Genomic DNA, 18906 nt, shown 5'->3' on the forward strand with positions numbered 1-18906 from the left:
AGAGTGAGAGAAATGAAACAGTGATTCTGGGGGGGATAAGGACATCATTAAATGCCAGTAATGTCCAGAGGTAAACTCGCAAAAAATGGTTAGCTGACTGCAGTAAAACACTAGAGGACAGCCAGCAGAGCACCGGAGGCCATTTGAGGCTTTGTGGTTGGTTAGCAGAGCTCAAACACTCAAGTACTTTTCTCAGGATCTGGTGTTAGGTGGCTGGAGAAGGTGAAAAAAGCTCAGATGCTCGATGATAATCAGCCTTTGGAAGATGCACTGAATAATAATGTCATATAGCACACCCCACTGATAAAGCAGCCATGGAAGGAGAAGATGATATCAAGAAGGCCCTGAGTTAATGTGGTTATCCCAGCTGGACATTTGTCAAAGCTAAGAAGGCACCCAAAGAATGCTCCAGGCCATTCAGGAGACATGGACAACTGCTGCCTTAGCGAAAACCTATAGAGATCCTGTATGTGTCAGGAGTATCGGAATAAGCTGAGACGCATTTCCTCTAAACACTGTGGACTCTGTGGCTTTTAAACCCCACGCTGTGCCAAAAATTGGCCCACCCCAAATATCCGATCACCCGGCACAAACAGAGTAATATAGTGCACGCTGTTAAGTGCCAGGAGGACTGGATGATTTATACATCGGGGAAACCAAACAACCTCTGGCTAAGTGGACGGCACAACACAGAAGAGCTACCTCGTCAGGCCAGGACTCTGCAGTCTATTTACACCTACAGGCCAGTGCACACTCTTTCAATGATGAGGATGTACACATCCTGGACAGGGAGGAACGCTGGTTTGAGTGGGGAGTCAAGGGGCCTAAGGGTACATCTTTCACCATCCTAAAATGCTGTGATTGCAGCCATTCCCCAACTCTCTGTGAATGGTACTCATGGCCATTGATCAGTGGTCATGACAATGTGCATTTTAATGATCAAGAAACTGACCTTACAGCCCATTGTTCATTCAGTGGGCTACTTTCCCTCGTTGTGCAAAGGTAGTTTCTTGCACTGAAAACGCTACGTCAAGATGAACGGAATCAACTTTTTTTGGCAGCGCTTTTTAAGCTCATACCTTTCAGCTTTTTTAGATTCTGTAGCAGAAAGCTGAATCAAAAGAGTGTCAAAGCAGTGTCCACGCAAGAAATCTTTGTTGGATAATTGGAAAATCAGACTTTTCTTTTACAAGTATTCACAAGCAGTGACAGATGGCAGAGACAAAATGTGCTTGTGACAAACAAGAAGATGTCTCTTAAGATAGAAATAAATATGATACGGTGGAGTAGGTTCAAGAGGAAGACATGAATAATATATTAACAGAAAAATCCCCAGGGATCGATTGCCTAATCGGCGTTATGAGTTATATAAAAATATAAAGCATAACATGAACCCTGTAGCTAACAGGACATATATTATCTTAAGAAGAGATTTAAAGCTTCTGCTTACGCATGAGCACCAGACTACCAGTTAACTGTACACAATATGTGTACATATTGTGTACAGCAATAAAGAGGTCATTTTGAGTCGACTAGTTTTGGGCTCATTTTGTCCTAGCATTTCTATTCTATCTGCCCAGCACACATTTTCAAACCTTTATTTTAATTAGTCATTAATATGCCATCTGATTTCCCCCACCAGTTAAGCAATCACAATTTCACATTCAGACTGTTTTTGTCAAACGAAACAGAACAAAAACAAAGCAAAACAAGAAAATCATTTTCAGCTTATGTATTAGAGGTAAAACCAGTGAAATCAATAGTTTAAACACGGAGAAAAATCACTGATTAATCAGATTGAGGTTATAGATTTGTTACAAACAAAAACCCTGAACTTGTTATTCATTAACATGTGGGGAAAAAAAGAATTTAAATGGAATTTAAATGGATTTTCCCCCCATGCTTATAATCCATCCAGTGGTAAGAACACTAAAAGACTATGGCATGAACAGCTTATGTGCTTCTGTATTCTTCAGATGTGTGTAGGTGTACACTAATGTGATGTGTTAAATGCACATGTTTGTGTGTTTCTGTGTGAACATACATGCTGGAAGCAGCTGCGAACACTGGGTTCAATGTTGGAGCCTCCAAAGGCAGCCACCTCGCCCAGCTGTCTTGGGATCTGGATGGCTTCATGAAGCAGCAGTCCAAGCTGCCGCTGGTCGCACGTGTCACCTGCTGACGCCACCTGGCTGAAGAGGTCTGCAGAGAGAGGACAGGGAGGAGCGGTGAGGTAAAAGAGAAGGAATAAGGGAGAAAGTTAGAGCATGTGGGTGATATTTAAAATAAAAATAAGTATAAATAGAAAAGATGTAGAGAAGGAAAGAGTGACAATATAGCAGAGAGTGGGAGGGAAAAGCGTTAGTGTATATGTGGGTGAGAGGGAGGACAAAAAGAATCAGAGAACAGATGCATTTAGTTTTTCCACAGCAGGCTTTTTTTCTCTAATCTTTCCCTCCCCGTCTCCATCTTTCCATCCCTTCTCACGGAGATTGACAAAGCTCCGTACTGGATATGGATGCCTGCCCAATGAAACACTATCTAAGCTACTCTGCATGTTGGCAACACCCCCCCAGATGAGGTTACGAAACATCGCTGGAGCACATGCACAAAATGAGCAAAGAAGGCAGAGAGTGTAATCCAGAGAAAAAGAGGAGAGGAAAAAACAGAGGGCATGACAGGTCTTTCTGCTCCGCTTGCCACTGTCTTTGATCTCTCTATGAAGCCTGGTCCTGATGCCAGCTCCTGCCATGACTGTGTGTGGGTGTTCATGGATTGCACATGCAAAAAAAAAAAGAGAGACAGCAATTACATGTCTCTGACCCCATCCCCCCCCCACGTACACATCTCTTATGAAATCAGTCCAGTACAGATATACATCTGACATTTGCAACTGTCAAAAATGGGTGTCAAATAACAGGACACCTAGTTAGGTGCGTGCGCAATGCAGTGCAGCTATCTGCAAGGGACTGACAGTCAATGAGACCCTAAAAGAGTAAAGGAGGAAGGACGCAATCAACCATGCTAGATACCCTTCTCAGGCTAATAGAAACTGCCAGTGGAACGAATAGGCTCAGGGATGGAGTCCATGCCATGGGAAGAGAAAAGGAGGCGAAAGAGTAAGAAAGGAACGAGGATGGAAGCAAGACTAAGTAAGACAGGACAAAAGATAAAGTGGAACTGTTAGATGGATGAACAGTGGCGTGAGCAGTGACAGCAAAGGAAGACAGGGAGCGAGAGAGAGATAAAGCAGCAAAAACAAAGAGCAGGAAGCTAGGATGACATTCTCCTCCCAGTGCAGCAAGCCTATATTCACGCTCCCTAATCCTAAAAAATAAGGGAGAATAGAAAATTAAATAAAGAACAAGAGAAACGCGGAGGAGGTCTCTCATCCAATTAGACGACCCGATTTCTAACTCCTCTCCGTCTCGAGTTTGATTAATACTGCTGGGAGTACAGCCATCGTGCAGCAGTATCACTTGAAATCGGAGACAGGCTGGTCTCTTATGAAAGGGACGCGAGTGGGTTTAGATGCACGTGTACAGAATCAAACGTCACACCAACTCGCTGACACTTACATTTGTATTTCTCCTCCAGGTGTCCCTTGGAGAGAGAGAGCAGGCCGATCTTCATAGACAGTACCCGGATCTTCCCACTGCGACCACTGCAGACAGCACCACGGAGACACCAAGCAGACAGTGAAAATTAGTTACATTTACTGTTGCTGTGTGTTTCTGAGTATACATTCAATTTAAGTGTAGCGAGATCATTTCAGATTTGAATTACATGCAACAACAGAGACATAAAACCATTATGTGCCTGGAAAGGAAAGGATTGCGTGCAGGACGCTGTGAGTTGTTTGTGCTTTTTTCCCCTGAATGCGCACAAATGGTATTTAGAGTGCGGAGATGGTTGGTTTACAGTGTATGAGTGCACACATGATTATGCAGAGAGTACTGTATGTTCTGGCGAGAGCAGATTATATTGACACATGAAATTTGCTCCTAAATTAGCCCAATGCGTAACACGCCCACTGAGGCACTTGCCGACTTATGCATATGACATGATGACAGCATGAATATGTGCATTGTTGACATGACAGCTCCTTTAATGCAGTCTAATTTTAAACAAGTGCATCATTCATGTGCATGCAACAGCATGAAGTAGTAAGCATTGCTACAAATATGTACGGCAACATGTATCGCAGAGGGCATACGTACGTGTCATAAACATTAAGCAGCCAGTTGAGACACATGTCAACGCAGAGAGGCACGTTAACCAGGTCTTTGTGCTCCTGTTCCAGGCCGTCGTAGATAGAGGTTAGGCAGTTGATGACGTCGGGAACGGTAAGCAGCTGATTGTTATTGGTGAGTTTATGCTGCTCAAAGGTGTTCTGGGCAACGCTGAGGTCCAGCAAGTCCACTGCAGATGAATGGGGCGGTCGAGATATAGAAGGAGAGAAACAGCGAGGAGAAGGAGGCGGGAGGAAAATGGAAGAAAGGGACAAAGAAACACAGGACCATTAGTAACCTTTCCAGCTTGCTCACTGAGCTTTCAGCAGCTGCTCTGATTTTTTCAACAAATGTCAAGATATCAGAAAAGGACAAGGAGCTGAAAATGGCACAGGCTACTTATAGAAGAACGTCTAAACTACAGACTTGACTGATATTTTATCAAAATAGGTTCATAAAAAAAAAATAAGTGCAGGGGTAGGCCAGAATTACAGACAGAAAATAGACGGATCCATTGAGGAGAAATGTGAACTAAAAAAAGACAAACGAGGAACAGAGATGAAATGAATCAGACAGAGCAGTCTCTCTGGAGTCTTGGCTCTAGAATGACAAAAACAAAAATGTAACCATATTTTTTATATAGAATTTCAATTATGCCTCCATCATACTGTCCCCTTCACTTACGCATCTGAAGCGCAAGAGAGATGGCAAAAAAGACGGAAAATCGAACGGAAGAGGATAATTGAATAAAAAAGCCAGTGCATTGAGACAAAGTACCTAAAATATAAATAAATACAACAAAAGCTGCTGTATTTATAGTGCTTGAGCATGAACTCCCCATCATAGGAGGCCTTTAACTGTAACAGTGCAGTACTTCTTTTAGAATAAGGAAATATAAAAGCACTCATAGAGCGTAACGCCTCTCGAAGGACAAGGGTTATACTAAATATCTGTTCTATGATGTTTTAATTACACTATGATGACGTCAGCCTATTTTCATTACAATATACTGATAATCTAGGGAAGTATATTAAACTTTGAGTGTCACTGTGAAGTCATACTGTTGTATTGAGATTTTTTTTTTTTAAAAAAAGCTCAGACTAAGAAACATATAACATAACATTATTAAACAAAAATGCTTCCACAGTAAAGATATTGTCTCCATTTTCAAGAAACCAACAGCCGGTTTGGTCCTTTAAATCTGTTAAATATCTGACATTAAACCATGACACAACCCACTAATGAGTTAATAAGATAATCAAAACTGCGCTAATATCCTGCTCTTTAATATGACACTGGATCGAACAGCTGGCTGTCTCTGCCCGAAGTGCCGACCAGCACCTTTCAAGCTCACTAATTAACAAATTATATCTCATTTGGTTTTGTCAGCAAAAAAAAAAAGTAGATAAGTAGTTTTCTCTAAATGTTAAAGCATCTCCTTCTTTGTTTTCTACAGCACATGTACTGCTTAATAAATACATGACAAGAGTCAGGATCTAGTTACATAGTACAAGAATATATTAATAGGTGAGGATGAAGCTCAGATACCAAAGGGATTTTTAATTAGTGCTTTGCTTAGATCCACTGGCAGGTCAACCAACCAGGAGGTAAAATGCAGACAGTGGGATAATTACCACAGAAAGAATCTTTAACATTTAAAAATCTACCGTACTTTATGGTCACGGCATCTTGTTTCAGATTTATCAAAAGATTTCAATACATGGGAGGTTCAAATCTATTTCACAGGTATACAGGAACATAAACCACAGTTGTAAACTCCTCTCTCTGCATTACTCTTCTGACCTTTAATGAATTTTCTATAAATATTTAAAAACTTCCACACTGCACATCTCTCTCACCCTCCTGCCCTCAAAGACAGCACTAATTACTGGAGTAATCCACACAGAGTGGACGCAGCAGGGCAGCTGTGCTATCAGAAAGCAAAACTTTCCTTCTCTGCAGCTTTGTCATTACACACTCTGGTATGGAGCTGAAAGGCTGTGGCACATTAGTGGATGCCATGCAAGCTCATTTGTGCTTCTCCACCCCCCTGGCACAGACTTAACCCAATTAGCCGTTTTATAGTATCCCCGTCACGTGTGTGTCAAATTCTCTCTCACACACACACACAATCACAAACAGTCAGACACATGGATCTCCAAGCAAAGATTCCACATGAATCCAGGCTAATAACTAATAACTACTGATCCTTCTGTGCCTCCATGTGCATGTGTGTGTGTGCATGTCAGTGTGTGTTTGTATACTGTGACTGCTCCAATCTAATGAATGAAATTGAATCGCAGTGCCCCAAGTCGAACTCACTCAGCCTAATGCATTATCGTCACAATCACACGCACACACAGAAGCAATATGAGATAGCAAACTAAAACGCCTGAATCATTCAAACTCATTGACAACCAACACACACAATAACACACTTTGACATACCCTGCTGGGCATGCTGCACATGCACACAACCGTCTGAGGTAACGGTACGGTTTTGATGTGTGGTATTTGTTACACTCGTACACACTCCAAACTTCCTACAAACAGCAGGATGTAAATAAACAGTGTAGGCTCACAGTGTGAGGTGCACTAATAATGTCAACAGCTGGATAATGGTTAACATTTGTCACCATTATTACGTTGAGCTGAGCCCAAGTAGCTACTGCCATGCTGGTTGAAACCCCACATGGAGGAGTCTACATGCACCTGTAATGTGTGTGTGTATTTGTGTATATATATGGTGTTTATAGCCACCTGAGACTCTAAGTAATGGCAACTTCCTATCGAAGATTACATTATAAACACAAAAACCATCACTCTCTCATTCTGAGAATGTATTTAGTTATTTATTTATTTTTAAAAAAACTCCACCTGTGCTCACCAAATGAGGCTTACGCTCAACAGGCTTAACACAAGCACCAGCTGTGACTCTGTATGCAAAGAATCATGCACATACACGCACACAAATTCATGCAGAGTGGGTAATTTTAAAGCCAAAAATATGCTTGGTTCCTATGCTGTTCTGGCACAGCATCTGGCAAAGCTTCAAATCATTACTGCATCCCCTTGTTGAGCCCAAACATCAAAAGAAGCAGACCGCGGCTGTAGGTATTAAGGTGTCTGTGGGTGTGTGTGCGCGCGCGCGTGTGTTCATCTTACTTACAGCACAGTGCTTTCTGTAGTCTGCGAATCTTCATGGCTGTTCGGTATGCTGAGAATCTCACATTGTTCAAGTCCGCTACAGGCAGGAAAGGAGACAGAGAGATAAAAGGTAAACGGACAAAAAGGAAAACAGAGGCAGAAAATTGGAAAACAAAATGCAGCAGAAATCTGCCTTCTGGGCAACACAAGCAACCTCTGTCTTCAGTGAAATCTGACTTCTGTTAGTTATTGTCTGTGGAGACGGCTGAGGCGAGAGGCTGCTAATATGGACTGTGTAATTAGGTTAGTGAGTTCTATCTCAGTGGAGTCTGGTGCTATTTGTTGAGCTCCTGGCCTACAGAATACACTCCCAAAGTTTCACAGGTTATTACTTATCTGGCAGCTCATTAAAAAAAATACCACAGTCATACGGGTGATCCTGAAGGGACACAGGCACGCATATGGATATTATCAGGGAGGGGGAGAGAGGGAAAAGATCAGGGTGTCAGCTTCATGTAGTCAAATCTAAAGAGTAAATGAACCAGACAAGTGAGAATGGGTCAACAGCGCTGTGCTGATCCCTGATCAGAAACAAGACGTCTGCTTCAAAGAGCCACATCACTTGTTTAAAAGGTGATCTTGTTCATGCAGATATTGCTGTGCAGAAGTTGAGATCACAGTGATGATGCTTCAGCCCACACCCTGATGGGAAGCTGCAGAGCCTTTAAACCTTTCTGCAGCTACTTTGCAGTCATGTGAAGCTTTACTTTGCCTCCCGGTCCAGCAGATGTACATTTCAGTCTTAAAGTATTCTTCTTCTTCACCTTCACTGCATTTCTGACAGGGAGCACTTTGCTATCTTTTTATAGCCTTCCGCTGCTTTGTAGGCATGCATCGGCTTTATTTGAGATTCTCAATCAGTTTCTTAGAGATGCCAGAGTTGGACGAAGTCAGGGAACGTATCAGCTATGATACGTCACGATCAGCTGACACCTAATGACAATTTTACCTGACTTACAAATCACATTCAGTAAATTAACACTTAATTCATACTTTAAGTAAACTTTAGTTCACAAAACCAAAACCAGCCTTGTGTTAGTGTGGTTAATAAGTGCTGGGTTTGACTCAGTGGACATTTCTGCGTGGCATCTGCATGTTCTCCCTGTGCTGGTGTGCATTTTCTGTGTACTCCGGCTTCCTCTCACAGTACAAAGATGAGGTAAATTGCCCATAGTTGTGAATATGAGTCTGTCTCTGTGTGAGCTGTCGACCCGTCCATGGGGTACCCCGCCTTAAGCCCTGTGACAGGACTAAAGACCAGAAAAACAGTTTTTGGACCCTAGCATCATACAGACAAATTGCGTTATGTGAAGCACAGAGGAATGACAGATTACATTTGAAATATTTAACAGCAGCATCTCTTTTCAGGATCAGCAACCTCAGTACTTTGGATAATATGAAGTACAGACTGTGAAAAGTTCGCATTGGAACAACTTTCCCCCAAAGAAATGCTGAGGGGGAAAAAAAGCTGACAGTGAATTCTGTGGATTATCTTGCGTGACAGTCTTTTTTTGGTATGGAAATGTTTTTAAATTGAATTTTTAATATCTCCATTGTACATTTCTCCGTCAGTATCTTATTACCTGGGCAAAGAAACCCCAGCTAAATAACACTATATAAAGTTGGAAATAAGTTTATTCTTAGCAATTTTCTGAAGCGACATTTATTTTGAAAAATAAGTCGGGAGCCTAAGTCCTCATACATAATACTATGTTCTATACCTAGTGATTGGTAGAGCTCTGTCATCTTTGGATGGTCCCAGCACGTCGTTTGTGTCTGATGACTAAAAATGGAAACACAGAAGAGAAAACTTAAGAGTGCAAAATACACAAAATCATGAGCTGACACATAAACAGAACAACTGCTGATGTCTAAACACAGACACACACACACACACACACTCATAAATACTTTCTACACTTTCAAGGCTTATCACAAAAAAACAAGAAAAAAAACACTGAATAAGAAAGGTATGCAAAAATCATACAGAGAAACTGAGCAAAAGGATAAACAAGTGGAATTACACAGAAGCTAACATTACTTTTATCATCATCACTGGAACAGTACAGACACTGTGGACGCTCATATTGGCATCTCTTTTGTTATCACCCCTGAAATGGAGACAGAGGCTACGAATACATCATAAATCACAGAACTCTTAATGAAACAACACAGACACACACACCCACCTTTCCTTTCAAATACCATAATAAACATGAGGGGACCAAGTCTAAACCTTCTGTTTACATTTCTGCTTCAGGTAGAAGCCACAGCATGCATGCACGCACACACACGCACACGCACGCACACGCACACGCACGCACACACACACACACACACACACACACACACACACAAATAAAAGCAGTCGGAAAACCAACAGTAGGAGAAGGAAAAAAAAACATTTAAAAAGAATGATCAAACATAGCTGTTTCGCCTGCCAATCACTTCTTTTATTTGAGCTATTCTGGCCATGATGTGGCCTTACGTGTGTGTATGTGTGTATGTGTGTGCGTGTGTGCGCACGCCTGCATAATATTTCAAGGAGGCACCTGGCTGTCAGAAGCCACACTCAGATCTGCGTGGGATGTTTGAGGAGTTTTCTGGAAGATCTTTTTTTTTTTAAATAAAAGTCTGCTTCAGAATGCAGAGGCTCCCCTGTGGATTCTGCGATGGCTCGCTCTCTGCTGACAGTCGGCAGGAAGTAAAGCCGAGTGCTGACAGAGAAGCGCAGCGGCGAAGTGGATGGCATAAGCCCTCCTCTTGCGCAGATGTTCATCGCTATTCAACGGCTACGCAGACTGGTGACCCTTTTCACACCTGAGCAGGCATATTTAATGCCGGGACATTCCTGCACTAAGGACCTGCGAAACATTTGCCTAAATTGTCAAAGGCTGGTAGGGGATTCGCTGATATTTGCTCCACACAAACAAACACTAGGAGAAAGAGCATGATCTCTATGCAGACCACATTCGCAAGCAGCTATCACCAATAAAATGTTTTTTTACACCGACGTGTCGAATGGTACATCGCAGACGAGACAGAACTAGTACACTGATAGGATACACATGAACTCACAAAACATCAAAAATCAGACTTCTGTACACACACACACACACACACACACACACACACACACACGGCAGCCAGTATTTCCATCACCAGAGAGATTAGACAGCTTGTGCTCATATCCACAGCTCATGAATGCCATGATGGGGACAACTGAATTGTCAAATTTAACAGTCTTCACTTCTTTCCCCTCAAAATATTCCCTTTGCAATGTCAGTCCTTTTGTTGTCCTGTAGGAAGGCAGGGGGGGGGAAAAAGAAAGCTAAGTGAAGTGATGGCACACTTATGACAAAGCTGTTACAGTTTAGATGGCGCAGTGTGAAACATTCATCCACAGTAAAATTCAGGGTAAGGTTGGCTTTATACAAACAAATCAGGCTTGACGGCTTGATTCAGTAAACACACATTAGAACTAAACCTTTACAACGTTTTACCATGGATGGCTAACTTTGCTAAAGAGCAAAAAATCTGTGTCTATTTCACACTGGCTGGACTTTTGTGTTGACAATTATCCCCAGAGATGATCACTGTGTCTCAGCTGTTTTTACCTGACTGGAAACAGCAGCTTTCAGTGGAAAAGCTGAAAGGCAGTGCGTCAGGCTGGGAGTAACACTAGGAGCATGCTTGTTATTTTTGTTTGGGTTTTCCCTCCTTTTTTTCCACTGGATTGTGCACTGTAAATTTATCCCACAGGGTCAAAACATCTACTATAACATCCTGAGTTTTCGTGCCCCAAACTTTGGTGCATGCCCAAGTTTTTTTATTCACTTCCCTAAAATTCAATCCAAGTTTAACGGTCATGATCCAGAAAACCTTGAAAGGTAAACCGACAAAATTTAGGAGTGGACTTGAGCCTAGATGGACAACTGGAGACCAGACGGCCGAGTAGTCATGCCCATTATGCTTCTTTGAAGTCTGCTGCTTTGGCTCATACGTGTTTAGCGCATTGTAATGTAAATTCAGACCCTCCTTTTTCAGGAATATTGTTTAGCTCACACTGTAGTCAACAAATAGCTTTCACACCAGCTTGACTAATCCAAATGGTTGAACATAGAAGCATTCTTGAATGTTTCATTGACTGGGCATATCAGTGATCACGGGATGTCGTTGACTTGTAAGTCATAAGCCTGTCCTCAGCATTGTTGTTCATTCTGGCTTTTATCACTGATTCCTGTTTAGTGTCGCCAGCAGCAGGTGCAAACACAGCACAGCTGTCACTCCTTCTCTTCCTACGCTCCAAATCCTATTTATCTCCATGCTGTTGTCTGAGCGAAAATCTTTTATTACCTCATGAAATTAAGCCAGGTTATGAGTCAATAAATTAACTAAGCTACTTTTAATTGTTTAATTGGTGATTTTACGATGGATAATTGTCCTTTACTAACTTTCAAGAAGCATTTGAATGCACCACAAAGTTCAAAAACACTCCAAAAGCACACCATGATGCAAGGCTGCCAATTTCAATCGAGTTGAGCGTCTGAAGTTATTTCATTCCAATATCTCGAGCTTTTCAAACTCAAGGATTAGCGTGATAGATATTGAACACTTCTCCAAATTCCTCGACATTGATTTCCACAGTGGAAAATGACTTCTCATATGCATCAAATTAAAAGGAAATTCAATTAGAAACAAGGCAATTAAAGCGGCCACTGATGACACGTAGTGGTTTTGCCGATTCGTCAGGCAGCAGATAGCTGTGAGACAGGAGTTCTGGAGATGAATCCTCTTGGGTCTTGTTTAATGCATGTGACATTTTCCCTCATAAAAGTCATTAAATGACATCTCAGAATAACCATCTACAAGTCGAACGGCGTCACAGAAAGGGGATGCAGCAGCAGGCACAAAGAAAAGGATGATATTTACGTATCCACAAGGGTACTGTGAGGGGAAAATAACCTTTTACAAGATGTTTTAATGAGATTTCTGTCTCACCAAGTCAGCATAATAGGCAGCTGAAGTTATGACATAAGTGATACGATCTGACCCTCTTAGATTAACTGATCATAATAATAATAGCAGTTTAGCTTATCAAGCTTGTGTAGCTTTACAATTTCCAGCTACTTAGAGTCTCATTGAAGGTTAAAGTGGTTCTGCTAATTACTACGTCTTCATTGGTGCTTCTTAAAAATAAATTATAACCACAACAACCTCCTACTCTTTCCCTCTACCCTAGAAGTAACCTAGACGTTTCATATTTCCTGAGGGAAAAGCCAAAATCCTTCTTGGATAGATCTACAATCACAGCACGGCCGGAGACGATTCCCTAAAAACTAAAAACGGCAACAGTGTGGCCAAACACGTCTGCAGTCGCTTTGCTGGTGGGTGGTGGGAATTTGTCACTGTCACACGCTCAGAGACTTCCATGAATAATCATGAGCGTGCACTTGAATGATTAGTAGCATATCTGGATATTCAAAGACACAGAATCAGGGAAATATCTGAGTAAGCACGAGGAAGATTTCAAGAACTATTTTTCCCCCCCACTGACAGCAGCCTGCCAGGCTTATCACCAAGTGTCTGTGACAGGTGATAAGTGCCTGCATTCACCACCTGACATCTTCTGTCTCTCACCGCTCCACCTCCACCCTCCCTTAAAAAGCCACCCCCATCTTTCCTATAATAGCATCCCCCTTTTTTGGGCTTTTGAGTTACGGTTCAAATAGTTTAGGATTCCTATTAAAACTTCCTAAACTAGACATCCTGAGGAGCACACTGTCACAGTGAGCAGAGTGGCTGTTTTTTTTTTTTTTTTTTGGGGGGGGGGGGGTGTTATTGCTAGGCTCAACCCCACCATAACCGTTTGGCACCATTTCACAGTGCCAAATGTCTCCTAACACAAACACAGACAGACAGCACAACCAAAGATTTCTTCGAATGTCGAGAGGGTGCCAGTGGTGAAATGGGAAAGCATATGAGGTTGCCAGCATGATGCAATAAATACACCGAACTTATGTGAAGCCATTTCAGTTTCCCCACAAAATGTCACTGGAACTGCTCACTACAGGGGGTGGACAAAGACACAGTTTTAATCAGAGGCCCTTTGTCAGCCCGGAGAAAAGAGGCAGAGTATGAAAGGAGATGGGAGACGAGATGGGGAGGAGTTTGGGGAAATGAATGTTTCAGAGAGAGGCACTGATGTCCCAAGGATGTCACGGCACAAAAAGCGACCTGTGATTAGTCCTGGAGATGGATTTAGACTTGAATTCAAACAACAAATTAGGTGGAATTTTAAAACTGCCTCCAAGGCCGAATGTGTGGATGTGAGAGAGGAGGATACTGCTGTAGACTAGCTTCAATTTGAAATAGAAAAAATATATATCACTGCTTGTGTCTCTAAATACATTTCTGTGTACAGTTTTCTGTGAATACTTTATATATTTATTTAGTTAGGACAGTGCATGTTAATGAACATAAATGTAAAAAAAAATTTACATGAATGTAAACATACCAGATTATAGCCAAGGGCTAATTTCCATCTGTTGTCCTTAAGCATAAAAATAGACATAATAATTCATAAAAATTCATCATTCATTCATAATAAAAACTCCATCACCAAACTTACACATACACACCATTCTGTTCCCAAATAAAACATTAAAACTATACAACTCATACACGATCACACACTTGATTTGTCCATAACCACTTTTTAACCTTTGCCTTAAACAAATTGAGTGTAGAGCATTCTCTAATGGGTTGAGGAAGACTGTTCCACAGATGGCCACCCTGGACAGAAAGGACGTTCTGCCCAAATGCTGTCCGTCTGTGGGGTATAAACAAGTCTCCTCGGATTGTAGCTCGAGTGGTCCTGTCTGAGCTTTCTTTATGCCTAATGAACTGCTTTAGTGGTGGTGGAGCAAGGGAGTGTAAGACTTTATATATTAAACTCACTCTTTTAAGTTTCACTAAGTTATTGAAGTTCAGTAATTTATGTTTTTTTAACACATGACAGTGGTGGTGGGAAGTCGGTTTTTGTCAAGTAGTTTTAAACTTCTTTTATAAATGTTTTCAATAGTTTTAAGTGTTGTTGGACAAGCAAGTGACCAGGACGTCAAACAATAGTCCATATGAGAGATGATCATTGAGTAAAAATAAGTTTTTGCAACATTCATATTTAAATTATTACGTATATGATTAAAATTTCGATTATTAAATTTAAGTACCTGGGACACTTTATTTATGTGTCCCAGGTACTTAAATACCCCTGTGTTTTGTTTGTGTGTTTGTATGAGTGGGTGGACGCAGGTTCATTGGCTGGCCACATCTGTGATCACAGGCTGTTGTTGACTCTAAAGTTATAAAGCCTGTCCTCCGAGTCACTGGCTTTCACATCTGAACCCTTTCTAGTGCCAAGATGCAGGCCCAAACCCAAAGCAGGTGTCCCTCCCCTCTCTCTATATATATAAATCCCATGTTTGTCTTCGTCTAGACATTACCTAGCTCTTTAAAGGGGACCTATCATATAAAACAAAGATTTTTTTCAGACGCCCTTACTGTTGACATCCAAATTAAGAGGGTAAGAAGCAGCCAGGTGCTGCTAATCAAATGCTAATCAAGTGCACCTCAGCACCAGTAAGTGTGAGCACCTCTATAAAAGCAGAAGCTTTGGCAGTTTACTGTTCTGGAGAAAGTGGGTGTGTGAATACAATGCCAGACTTCCCAGGTATGGACATCCCAGCAAATTCACACCATGAAATGCCCCAAGAGCTACATCTCAGACTACAGACCTCAATCGGCAGCTTAAATGTTAAAAATGTTAAAGTTCATGAGAGTACAAAGAGAAAAGAACTTAACAAGCATGGATTGTTTGAAGATAAAGAGAGAAATCCTCTCTGAAAAACAAAAAACAAAGCACAAGACTTCTGGAACAATGCCCTTTGACTATAATGCGTTTGGCAAACAGCATATCAGCTCTAACACCTCACACCAACTATTAAGCACGGTGGCGGAGGGGTGATGATTTGAGCTTGTTTGACAGCCACAGGGAACCTCACAGCCATAAACTCCTCTGTGTAACAAATATGAGGCTGACAGCTAAATAGTGACTGAAATGCTGTGGCGGGACCTCAAGAGAGCGGTGCATAAACAAATACCTACAAACCTCAACGAAGTGAAGCCACGTTGTAAAAAAGATTGGTTCAAAATGTCTCCACAATAGTGTCAGAGACTGAAAGTCAGGCAGAAAACGGTGTTGTCTTGTTATTCAATCTAAAAATGGCTTTACATGCCTCTTCCTCTAAAAACACAAGGCTTTTAGACACCATTCACAAGGCTGTACATAAACATTGTATTATTAACATGATTTAACACTTAAGCCTCTTAATACCGTCCAGCAAAAAAGATTATTATGAAATTTTGTTTTTCTTCATTACTGCCTATATGCACACAAACGCATCACCAAATAAACAACAACAGACAGATTTGCTACATAAAAATAAAACTATAGAAGCTGAGATTGTGACCACACTTAATAATATAGAATCTTTTGGAAAATGGATTCATCAAACTTTTTTTGAAGACATTTAACTAGTTACCGAAACATGACTGTATCTTTAAATCTTCATAGCTGTAGCTTTTATTGTGGACTGTTCTGTGGACAGTGAACAAGTGGGGTTTTTCCCTTGTGTAAATGGCCATTTGACAATTTTAACTGAGACGGTGACATTTCCACTCAGGGCACAGGATGATTTAGGAGGGCAACCTGAAAAAACGCTACCACTTTATCATCCTAAAAATAAATACAGGCAGTAACAGCGTTATAAAAGAAACCAGAGAGCAGCAGAACTGATAAATGATAGCTGAAATAGAGTTTTCTAACCGCTACACAAAAATAAGTGTAGATCTGGTTAAGGCAGCAATTTACTGACGTACAGTTAGATGTTTTTTGGATAATGAGGTCCTTTATACTTTCAAAACTGACATCTCCTAAGCAGTAGAAAAGCTGTCCTGGACGCCATTTCTGCCCGTTTAAGCAAAAACCTGCAGTTTGGAGTGATTTGGCAAAAAATTAGAATGGGAAGCGAGATGTCTAGCTAAAGTCATTACAGCCACTGTTAGAAGAATATGGGAAGCAGTCCTGGGATTCAGCCAAATATTATCTATTCAAAAGGAAGTGCTACTGTTGAACTGAATGTGAAATGTGCAGGTGAAACAGCCTGAATGGTAATTTACAGACAAAAACCAATCGCGAGAGAAAGAAGTTCTTAATTGGACGACAAAGAAAATGCACAGAAAATACAAAGGAAAAACAAATAGCTACTAAGATCCATGACCAGGCGGTGTTTACCGGAGGTCACAAGAGGTTACAGCTCTGACGCACAAAAGAAAAAACTGAAAAGATCAGATAATAATGAGCCATTTCACAATCAGCTCTCAGCATTTTCAAAATGCAGATCATTTCGGTCTGCACCATACTGCCCGCATCTGAATCTACCTTGAGATGAATAAAGATGTCATAAATGTGCAAACTTCAACTTTTCTACCAAATCTGTTACTTAAAAGGCAGAAAAGATCGTATGACAGTAAAGACTGTTTTCACACCTGAAACGAACACAATGTCAGGAGATTCAAATCAGGACATTAAATAAATGTAAATGGTAAATAGACCGGTTCTATATAGAGCTTTTCGATTCCACGCTCAAAGCACTCAGGAGGTAGGAGACGGTCAAAAGTAGCAGTTGCTCCTGATCACTTGAGTGTGAATGCATAGTCTACTTGAGCACTCACAGCACTTTATACAGCATGCCTCGTTCACCCATTCAAACCCCATCATACCATTATCATCAGTCAACACCAGTCATTTTCTGCACCTACTATCTAATCGGCTTTAATCACCAAGGTGTCGAACCACCAACCTTCTGATTTGTGGATGACCTGCTGAAAGGGTTTAGACAATGATGCTGCCTGAGTAGAGCGTCCAAGAGACATGACACATGGCACCAGCCTGCTCACTGTCACTTCAACAGACAGTTGCCTACATTATTCTCAGATAAGTACAAATGAACTTTGCACGGACTTAACTTTGGGGAACTGACCGTTTTAAAGGAAGAAGTTATTGCAAAATTACAAAAGGGTCATGCCCTATAAATACTCCCTTAAAAGCCTTAGAGGTTCTTTAGGAGATTACTTTACAAAGTTGCACAGTCTAGACTTGAAATATTCTACTATGGTCATATGCCGCAAAAGGTCATGTAATAAAATTCAGGTGCTTGAGACTACCAGTGGACAAAGAAATCCCAAGAATGAAAATTAAAGCAAAAAATTAAAGCAAACTCAAATTTGATTGGAAAAAAAGACATTTAAAAAAATCACTCACACACAATCATTCCATTTCAAATAGCATTTTTTTCTAACCTACTACAGCACACAGACAGACGCATGCATACAGTTTATACAGGCACAGTGAGTGCTATCGAAGCCATTTCTCGCCACTTACTTGATGTAATAAGGAACCTTATTCTGAGAAACTGCACGTTGCCAGGGGAGCTGTACAGATGCTGCAGACAGAGAGAGACAAAGATAAAGAGAGCAGTGAGATGAGGGGAAAGACAAAAAGTCGGGCAACTAAAATCCAAACGCCATCTTAATAAATGCTGCACAATTCCACCAAGCAGTGAAATAATCCATTTAGTGTTTGGACCTTGACTTGAAATAATTTTTACATGTAATGCTTCCATTATAACACAGTCTAGATGTATAAGGAAGACTCTCACGGAGCATGAAATTGGGGTGGGGGGGGTGGGGGGGGGGGGGTTGGGTAAATGGATATTGTTTTCTTGGCAGAAAATCCGGAGGAGGGAGACAATGGGACATGAAAGAAAAGATTTTTTTTTTTTTTTTTTTAAATAGAGGAAGAAAAAACGGGGGGCACAAAACAAGACAAAAAACACAGACAAGCAAGGGAAATCTTAAAAATGACAAGCTGATAAAGTGTTAAAACCAGACAAATATAACTCTTGAGATGTTCTCAAAAGCAATAAGCAGAAATGCTGCTTGATTTATCGCCCTCCCACTTTCCCTCCTCCTTGACACAGCTCTACACTCCGATATAAAGATGAAAAGACAGTAAGAGAAAGAGATTAGGCGAGATTGGGAGATATACGAGATGGATAGGGGACGATAAGAACGCACTACTTTATTGATCCCTCGGGGAATATTAAGCTACTAGTGTAATGAGAGCGAATGTGTGATGGAGAAGATAGTGTCATAGTGCCAGGAAGATGAAAGAAGAGACAGTGGTGTTTTGTCTGGGTGCAGTTGCTGAGCTCTCAGCAGCGCTTACTTTGTAAACTCGTGTCTGTTGGTGACACAGCATGCCGGCTGAGCATGCCACCTGCTCTGAATCGCACACCGTCCATTTTGTCTCCGTGTCTGACAGCCAGCAAAGCAAATCAGGTGG

General features: G+C 41.3%; 1 protein-coding gene across 5 annotated transcripts in view; it reads right to left on the minus strand.

Moving 5' to 3' along the window:
- Positions 1–18906, minus strand: part of utrn (utrophin) — a 196681-nt gene that overhangs the window by 38868 nt on the left and 138907 nt on the right. For all 5 annotated transcript variants that reach the window (XM_085383072.1, XM_085383073.1, XM_085383075.1 and 2 more), the window contains 6 exons: positions 17944–18004; positions 9161–9222; positions 7402–7476; positions 4221–4422; positions 3579–3664; positions 2045–2202 (listed from right to left, as the gene is read on the minus strand). In XM_085383072.1, coding sequence (XP_085239198.1) covers positions 2045–2202; positions 3579–3664; positions 4221–4422; positions 7402–7476; positions 9161–9222; positions 17944–18004 — 644 coding nt within the window. The remainder of the gene's footprint in view (positions 1–2044; positions 2203–3578; positions 3665–4220; positions 4423–7401; positions 7477–9160; positions 9223–17943; positions 18005–18906) is intronic.

The sequence above is a fragment of the Rhamphochromis longiceps genome, linkage group LG15, assembly GCF_057381845.1.
Source record: "Rhamphochromis longiceps isolate RC_006_pf linkage group LG15, R_longiceps_female_GT1.1, whole genome shotgun sequence".
NCBI lineage: Eukaryota > Metazoa > Chordata > Actinopteri > Cichliformes > Cichlidae > Rhamphochromis > Rhamphochromis longiceps.